Here is a 9,934-nt window from a genome sequence, read left to right on the forward strand (position 1 = left end):
AAATGTAGTGCCACAAATCCGCCCATACATATATCGATGGAAATTGTGATTTGGATCGGAGTCATGTTGTAATCCCACATCATGTTGTATATATTACACTTGATATTATTCTGTTACGTATTATGTTTTGTGTTTTAGTTGACAAGAAAGATGAGAAAACGAGATGAAACACGACATGACATGTAAAATCTACCAATAAGCTTGAGCTTATATATATTAGACACAAAAGCTAACGGATTAGGTTTCTAAGAAAACTTTCATACATGAGGAGCACGATAAAACTCGACATGTTGCCAGGTCTAAAATTAATAATTTTATTTCAGTTGAGCTGAAAAATTTTCAAAAAGTTCCAGCCAGATTTGCATCAAATGTAGGCAACAAAGTGTTGCAACTTTTTATTTATCATGGTATAAATATTAAATATATGAAATTGCATCAAACCCTTTTCACCTTGACATGATAATTTCTTCCTTCATGGCAAGGGAGAGAGCACTAAGACTTCCCCCAACTTCCACTCTCACTCCGGGCATTGCTATTGCTCTACTCCCTACAAACCCACCTTCTCCTACACTGATCTTTCCAAACTTCACTTTCCCCTCATCACCTTCATATATGTGTCCAAACAAGAGAGCTTCTCGTCCCACGCACCCGCCTCTCTCGATCTCCACCATTTCCGGGTTTAACAACGCTCCCATGCCGTCTACATAAGCGCCTTGGTCCAGCTCAATCTCCGAACCCATAAGCTTCATCCACAGAAGGAAGAAAATTGACCCGCTTGTCATTTCTGCGAAATAGCTCCCAACTAGGGTTCTAAATGCCTGCCATGTAGTGTCCAAAAAGACCCCTATGCTCCAAATGTGCACAGTTTCGCCTTCTTTCTTCTTTCCGACTAGTAACCATTTAGCCACAACGCAAGCTAATCCGGCCAAAAGACCCGAAGAAACCCAAAACAAGGGTAACAACCAATGTAGAGTGATTTTTTGAGCATTCTTCAAGTGGAGAGTCCAGTTCAAAGGAGCGTAGATTACTAATGCCAGCAGGAAATGAGGCAGCACTGTTTGTAGTAGAGGTTGAGCAAAAGTGGCCCATAGAGTCTGAAGCAAAGTTCTTTCCAACGTCACTTTTTGCGCATCTTTCTTCATCAATGATGCTGCCATTGGACAACCCGAAAGGTCTACTTTGACATCGGACTGCTCTAGGAAGATTTTCCAAGCCTCTGGAAGGGGTGCACCGTTCCTCAGGTGCTGGCATATCTCATAGATCAATGAACGTCCATGATCAATCGAAGCACTCTGGGAGCATGATGAAGCTCGGATGACATCCACTTCATGGCATCGAAGAAATGGATTAAAGTCCAACTGTTCTGATTGTTCTGCAGATAGATTATGGTTGATGTTAACCTCTCCAACATCAATATATGGGAACTCAGACTCACTCCATGGTTTCGTGCAGTCAAGTGCAATGTCACGGGCAGCTTCATCATGTGGAACTGGCCGGACCTGTAACTGGAAAATATAACGGACTCCTTCAGTGTTCACACGGCTTTGGAAATCTTTAGCAAGGAAAAGTAGAGGACGAGTATCATTATCATTCCTCGGAATTGCACCTGTATCAGGTGGAAGAATTCCAATTGGCTCCACCTTACCAGCTTCCTCACCTATATTCTCATCAGAAGGCCTCAACTTGAACTTGACATACATTTCTTGTCCATCTTCGAACCGGAACAGCCTGCAGATATTTGAGTAATAATGTAGTTCAGCATATGAGTTTGCATGGCGCAAGGAAGTCCATACTGCATCCCGCACATGTGGGGCTCGCTTAACATACTCCTCCCGTGCAGGAAGCCCACAGACAAGCCATGTTGCAAAATCTGCAATTGTGCGGGCGTAGAATGCCTTTCCTGTCTTCAGTGTCAGGTCAAAGAGTGAAGACTCACTACTTTCATCTGAAAGTATTCTTATAGCTGCACCCCGTGCATCAATCCTTGCATCATCATCAGCGCTCAAGCTGTTGCTATGCCGAACTATGACAGGGTAGCTCTTTCCTGGGCAGAAGATTTTGTGGTCTGGCAAGCCTTTGATGTTGTCATATATCTTCAAGGTTCCCTTCCCACTAACACCAATTCGATGGAAATATCTTGACTTAACCTTCAGAGTTGTGGCAGCCAAATTTGCAGCAAGGTTACCGACAATTTTCTTATATTTCATGTCCATCTCTTCTATTCTATCCTCCAACGAATGCATGGTGTTCTTGATCATCATTGGAGTTTGAGACCCAATGTAAACACCACCTGCTTTGAGCACTGAATTCACCGGTGCTACTGACAATGCACCAAGAATAACATCTTTCTGAAGAACTGAACCAGGAAGGACCACACTTTCACTCCCAACTACTGAATTATCATGCACCTCAACTTTCCCACTAACAAACCCATGGGAGGAATAATACCCAGCAATGATCCGACTGAAATCACCAAGATGGACACCAGAACCGAGTGAAATCAATTTCGGGTCTGAAATTGGGTTGATGGCCCTGATAGAACAATGTTTCCCAACCTTTGCACCAAGAAGGCGCATGTACATGCAGAATGCTTCAGTTCCAGACAGAAGCTTCGCAAATCTGTGGTGGCAGGCAATGGTGATTCGGTGGCAAAGCCACATTCTAAAATGGGTTGTCTTTTTCTCTTGGTTACTAGAAATAAGACGGGTCAAGGCGGCTGTGAGGAAGCTGAGTACTATGCCATAAGCCAAATAAGCAACTGCCATTGAGATGGATGAGTAGATTATGCCTAATGGGACATTAGAAAACATGGTGGCATACGCTATGACGGTGTAAGGCATCCAGTGAAAGGCCCCAAATAAGCAAGCAAATGCAAATTCTCGAGGAGAAAGAGGCTTCTGAGACAGCCAAATGTAGACCAAGTACACAATAGAAGCTGAAAGAGTACTGAGCAACCCAACTATGTAGATTCCTATGAACTGGTAAAGAACCCCATCTTGAGTTTCCTTTGTAACATTTGGCGGCATTTTACCCTGAAACATGTATAAGAAAAATATTGAGTTGATATTAGTTTCTAAGTTTCATTGCATGAAAAGCGTTCACGAATTAATAAAAATAAACTATATAGCGGTGTTGTACATCGAATATCTAAGGAAATAAAAAAATTTAATTCCAAAATAATTACGAGTTAAGGAAAATCTAATCATGATTCAGAAAAAAGATTAGAATTCATGATGGTTGGATAAACATGCAGCAGAAAGGACACTTACATTTTGAAGATTTGTAGCCTTGGCAGCAGATTTGCCTCCCGATTTTTGCAAGGCCATTACTTCAAGGTCTTCTCCCAAAATTGTTCCCTTTTGGACAACCGCGTAGGGACCAACTGACGAGTTTTGGCCAATTCTTATTGGGAGGAAGCTTAATACTCCATTCTTCACTTCATGACTTTGAATCAAAGCCCCTTCTGCGATCACAGCTCCATCTCCAATCGAAACTAGAGACGGGTCTGTTATGTCAACTGTGTCAAGAAAAACTGAGGATCCAATCCTAGCTCCAAGCATCTCGAACCAATACTTGAGGAACATGGTTCCTCGCAGATGCTCTGCCAAAACTTTCGAAGCAACTTCGTGGGCCTTGTAAAGCGCCCACCACTTAACAAAATCCACTGACCAGATGGAAACCTCGGGGTTCAGGGCATAGTTTGGTTTTAAGAAAGAGTTCCCCAAGAAAGCAATTGAAACACAGGTAGAAAGTATGCATAAGATCCAAGCAAGGGGAGCAAACGTCAGAAGGATCAAATAATCTAAGTAGGGAATTCCTTGTACCAATGCATGGGTGGCTGAGACGCATTTCATAAAAGCAGATACTGATATGTATGCGGGAATGGAGAGCATAAAAGCAATGTAAACAAGAGCCAGAAGTTGGAAACACCAGATCACCAAGTGGTGAGATTCCGGAAGTTCCATCACAAGCTCAGCGGAATCAGTCTCAGTCTCAAGATGTGAAACATTGGATGGAGTTGTTGACAGTTGAGGTTGAGAATTCATTACCAGATTCTCCGAGAAGCTTGCCAAGTCTGCAATGCAAGTTGCAGTGAAAATATCCACAGCTCCTACTGGCACTCCAAGAAAGTCAGAAAGTTTTTGAGCTGCTCTAACCACACCAATTGAATCGATTCCATAAGACACTAGACTTTCAGTGTTTGAGATTTTGTTGATTGAAATACCAGTCTGCTCGGAAACCAGGCGTTTCAAGAAGTCTACAATATCTTTATTACTTATCTTGGGGCTTGGTGGTGGAGAACCTCTCACAAACTGAGGACGAGGGGTTATTCCCTCCTTGCATGTTCCTGTAGTGAAGGACCGCATCAGTTTTTTCTTTGTTAGAATTGGTTCTGGAACGACATTCAATGTTCCATCAATAAACTGTTGGAGGCACTCAAATCTTTTGATTTTTCCTGACGTTGTCTTACTAATGGTTTTTGGCCTGATCATCTTAACAGAAGCAACGGTAACCCCATGTTCTTCTGCAACACGAGCTTGAATTTGTTCAACAACATCCTTGCCAACAGGTTTACCGTCCCTAACCTCCGCAATTACGACCAAACCAACCTGGTCAGCATTATCTGGAACAGAAATACCTTTCATTGATAGGATTTCCATGGGAACAGAAATGACAGCGCAACAACCTGGACGTACAACTTCTGCTGCGCTCTCCACTGTCTTCTCTACATCTGCCGAGTAAATGTTCCTTCCAGCTACAATGATGAGATCCTTGATTCTTCCAGTGATGAACAATTTTCTGTCAATTATTCGTCCTAAATCCCCTGTTCTTGTGTAGATACGTCCAGGATGGTCAGAAAGCTTGTTTCGGTAAGTATTCTGGCTTAGTTCTTCCCTAGCCCAGTACCCAATTCCAGCACTGGGACTGCTGATCCAGATCTCTCCTTCCTTTCCCGCTTCTTTGAGCTCCTCACCACTCTCTGGATCAACTATTCTGATGTCAACATCTTCATCGCCGGGATTCACATACCCACAACAAACTCTTCCTTGCCAATCTACCATGATAGGCTTCCCTTCACCATATGCACAACTGACAAACACACAATTTTCTGCCAAGCCATAGCCAGGTGCCATCACCTCTTGAGATAGACCAAAAGGACGAGTGAGCTCGACAAATCTTTTCAGAGTTTTCTGCCTAACTGGTTCAGCAGCAACCATCAGGAACTTCATGGAAGAAAGGTCGTATTTCCCGTTCTTGTCCGACTCCAGCCTTCGAATGACTAGCTCAAAGGCAAAATTGGGGCCAGCACTGTGAGTAGCCTGATATTTGCTCATGATTTGGAGCCACAATAATGGGTTCCTGATGAACGTCAATGGGGAAAATAAAACTGCAGTTCCACCACTAACAAGAGCTGTGAAAAGTCCTCCGATCAGCCCCATGTCATGGTACTGAGGGAGCCAGCTAACTAGAACCGTCTTTGAGGTGCTGTTGTATCTCTTTCGCATCAACTTCACATTATGAATGAGCCCACCGTGAGTTATCATGACTCCTTTAGCATCACCGGTCGAACCTGATGTGAACTGCAGAAAGGATACTTCATCGGGCTGTGGTTCAATTCCATCCTTGAAATCCTCCACAACCACGTTCTTGGAGTTCTTAATCCAAGAATCTGTATGTAACCAAGGAAGATTGGGCCAATGACCTGAGGATTTCGGCTTTTTAGCTGTCAATGAGATCATATTTTTAACGGAACCTGCCTGGACAGCCCAGTGAAAACTAATGGTAGAAAGAATTGCCACTGCACCACATGATTTAGCAATGTTTTCAATCTTCAAAAGTGCTTGACCGCCTCTTTGTAAAGGATCTGGAGGTAGAACTGGGACTGGTAAGACGTTTGCTCTTAAGCACCCAAAGAAGGCATCTACAAAGTCGAGACCTGGGACATGGACCAGGAGAACCCTGTCACGAGGCCTGATTACTGGTTTCTTGCATGTCAACAGCTTTTGAGCAATGCAAGAAGCATTGGCATGAAGTTCTGCATAAGTTCGCTGGCTCATTACCGCCCCTTCTTCATTAATCCAAATATAGAGTGTCTTGTTTTGAGTGACTCCGTGAGCTCCCCAGTGCTTCAGATAGCCATCGAGGGAAGACAGATTCGGGAACTCCACTCCTGGTACTTCAGTCATGCATTTAGGGCTTCCTCCCCACCGTTGTTGCAAGGTAAACAAACTCTGCAAAGAGACATGTTTATACTATGTAAGGAATTTATCAACTTTGAATTTTCAATGATTTCATTTTGATCAATTATTCGTCAAATTCAACACTTAGATGCGGGGTTACCTTAGCATAAGGAAATTTTGGCACAGAATTGTCATTTGCAAAGTGCTTGCAGACTAAACCCATAGCATATGACGAATTTCTCTCGGTCAGTTCAAAAGCCATAAGACCGCCGACATAGTAAGTGTTCTTGAAGCCTTGAAGTTCAGATTCCAATTTCTCATAAAATCCATCCTTCATCTCTGTATAGAAATAATTAAAATTAGCATTCCTAATATGCAGGGAGATATGGCGTAAAAGCAAATCATTGGCGTACCTTGGCTGCCAACGTGAGGAAAATACTTAAATCGTCGTTGGAGAACCACCTCCATAACTTCTGCTCCTATAAGTTTAGCAGCATCAATTGCAAGCTCTGTCACAGTAGGTCCCGTAATATCAACAGAATTTCCATAAGACCAGAATAACAAAATATCAGTGTCAGCATAGAATTTCTGCATTGCAACTGGATTTCCGATTGTTGCAGGATTGCTCATATATTCTTCAAAGTAGAAGAAACCGATCGGCATATGTTCTATTCCTTTAACCTTCAAAACTGTAGTGTAGTAGTCAATTGTCTCTACTTTGCTAAACAACTCCTTCTCGACATCACCCATCTCCATCACTTCACTTCCATGTTCTGTTAAGAGAATTCTTCATTAGGCATATCAAGAAGATAAAAAGGAATTGCAATGATAATAATCGAAGAAAAAAAATGGAAAGGGAGTAATAAATAAACCTGTAGGATGTGAAGGTGATCTGTATATTCTTCCGCTATTCAAAGGAAAGGAACCAGAAATGATGATCTTATCAAACTCCATAGATTTAACTTCTCCATCACAACTTTTTACAACAACGCTGACACTATCAGAATAGCGTCTGATTTCCAACACTTCGGTGTTGCAGTGAACCATTGGGAGTGATTTACTGATCTTCTCCCAAAAACTTGTATATCCACCTTTGAAGCGGCGAATTTTACCAGCCATGGAAGTTCGTGTAAACTCATGAATGTAGGCATATGGCATGTCTTGAACAAATCCATAACCAGAAGCAGTGTATCCATAAGCCACGGATTTGGGAACAGAACTAAATCCTTGATGTTCAAGATATACAGGAGTTAAGTCTGACGCATATTCACTCACAGCATGGACCCCAATTCGACCCGACTTTGCTGCCTTATCCTATCAAAGGTAAAATGGAGATATCAATATTGCCGAGCGGAGAAATCAAGAAACTAAACAGGGTGTAAGGTACTAGGTATCAACCTGGAGTTCTAAAGTCAGTGAGATCACAGATACATAATCATCTGCAACTTTTATATCTTGATACTGCCCTGATTTGTCAATAAGCGCAAGCTTGTGGGAGTCCATTTCATCTAGTTCAGACCCAGTCTCCTTTGCCAAGTGAAAGATGACAGGGGCGCTGTTTGCAGCAAGAACTTGGCCACCAAGATCATAAATTTTCCCTGTAAAGGTAGTACATGTTGTCAAACTCAATTGCATAACAAAGTAGGCATAAAAGACACCATCTTATATTTCTAACCTTCAATATCGACTGATTCACACATGCCACCAACGGTATGGTGCTTCTCTAACATGGTCACATTGCTGTAACCAACCTTCACCAGTGCATAAGCAGATGATAAACCACTTGGACCACCGCCTACTATCCCAATTCTTGTATTCAGTGGAAGGCATGGATGCAGCCTGGAGAACTGGTCCTCTACTGATTTTCCAGGGTCCATCTCCCTTGTTGTTCAAGCCTTCTGGCTGTACATATTGAGATCAAATAACAAACTGAGTTCAACTTTGTTCTAGTTCTAACTCCCAGTTACAGGTACACAAGATTGTCCATAAATAGCATAAGGTTATAACTACAGTTGGTGATAAACCCAAATCTACAGTTCCAGAAACCGAACTCTTATGTGTATCATTGTTTGTTATTACACGAAAACAAGGGCATTTGTGCAACTATCCAGTAAGGACAGCGAGAAGAACAAAGAGAATAAACCGATGTTGGAAAAACCTGATATTTCAAATGAAGCTCAAAGTCTAGAAGGCTGAAATTGGAGCTAGGTACATATTCTTAGTTTTTATAACTCATACAAGATTTCCCGTGCAGATAGTCCAACAATGCATACAACAATGAATGAATAGAACATCTTGGCTTACACCATTTATTATTTCACAAAGTAGAATATGTTATGTAAGTTTCACATTTCATGCATAAACACAGCACCATGTGCTTCGAAAATTCTCTGTCAGACTCAATAGAGTATGAACTGATGTAACAATCTGACTTTTGGAAATAAGAACAGGTCATTTTCGTGAGAAGATTGGATGGAAAGTAGAAAATGGAAGGGTCGATTATGAAAAGAAAAGAGGGGAAAACCAAGTTGTTGTTCCTGGATTTAGACACTGTCTAAGCAATCAATTGCAAGTATTCAAATTTCATACATTGGTACAAAAATTAGTTATACTATGTTTCTGAAAATTCTCCGTCAAACTCAATAGAGTACAAATTGATGTAAAGAGCCGACTTTTGGTGACAAACACAGAAGGTTACCCCAAGTGCTAATTGCCTAGTCTATAAGACTGTAAAGCTCCATGTGCCTCTATCCATTTGAACTGTAGAATAGTTAAAATTCGAGTAAAAATGGCAACTAGGCTGAAAGCATGCTATTCATACATTTAAGAGTTGAATAAGAGAGCACAATAGTTGTTACATCACATACGAGCGAATTACTTATCTTCTGCATATAGCAAAAATGCAGACACAAGGGCAAAGACTAGAGAGGTGAATGAAAACATACCTTGCACTTGTGAGAAACGGACAGATTGTAGAATATATAGTTTACGCCTTCCAAAGGCTGCAGCTTGATCAACTCACTATACGAAATAGTCCCTGAAACACCATTACCACCTCAAGTTCAGAAAACAAACGCGGAAACAATATCGAAAGAAAGCACAGATTTGCACACACCCTTTTAGCCTCACATACCAGTTGTACACCAATCCACTCCACAATATACATAGCCAACACATTACACACAAACACGAAAGGAATATCGAAAGAAAGCACCGATCTTTACCCACCCATTTAACATCAGAAACTAGTTCTACGCTCCAATTCACAATATACAGCCAACACATTACAACACACTACTCCTTTAGCTAATCTACTCTCTTTCTGACCAAAGATCAAACATTTCTTAAGCATAAATTTCCTCTGCTCCCCACCCACCGACACATTCATATATACTACGAAGTTACCAACTCTCTCTCTCTCTCTCTCTCTAGACTGTAATTTCCACACCCAGATAATTGTTAATCACCACCACCATGTAAAGGACTCACCTGGGCAATTTGAGTTGATCCAGTTGAATGCCAAATGGCATGTAAAAATGGTAAAAAGCCGTTCTTCCAAGCAGAAAAAAGCAAGCTGCTGATCTCATTGTTTTTTACTTGCAACTTTCTCAGATATTTAAATCAACCCAGAAGCCTCTTCCCGCCAACAACAAACAGACAAAAAACTCCATGACTGTTTCTTTTGCTTCCGAAAATCCCAACTTCCTCGGTGACTCCGAGAATTTACAATCCAAAGATTCAGATATTCCTGA

The 9,934-nt window shown here is 41.6% G+C and overlaps 1 protein-coding gene across 1 annotated transcript; it reads right to left on the reverse strand.

The window, feature by feature from the left end:
- Positions 1 to 338: 338 nt before the first annotated feature.
- On the reverse strand, positions 339 to 9,145 carry LOC126589867 (uncharacterized). Its single transcript, XM_050255304.1, has 8 exons — positions 9,128 to 9,145; positions 7,858 to 8,084; positions 7,581 to 7,780; positions 7,055 to 7,496; positions 6,596 to 6,955; positions 6,343 to 6,521; positions 3,270 to 6,233; positions 339 to 3,032 (listed from the first exon to the last, which is right to left on the reverse strand). Exons 2-8 carry the CDS (start codon positions 8,057 to 8,059, stop codon positions 447 to 449), a joined length of 6,933 nt encoding a protein of 2,310 aa, XP_050111261.1. The 5' UTR covers positions 8,060 to 8,084; positions 9,128 to 9,145; the 3' UTR covers positions 339 to 446.
- Positions 9,146 to 9,934: the final 789 nt, after the last annotated feature.

The sequence above is a fragment of the Malus sylvestris genome, chromosome 11 (assembly GCF_916048215.2).
Source record: "Malus sylvestris chromosome 11, drMalSylv7.2, whole genome shotgun sequence".
NCBI lineage: Eukaryota > Viridiplantae > Streptophyta > Magnoliopsida > Rosales > Rosaceae > Malus > Malus sylvestris.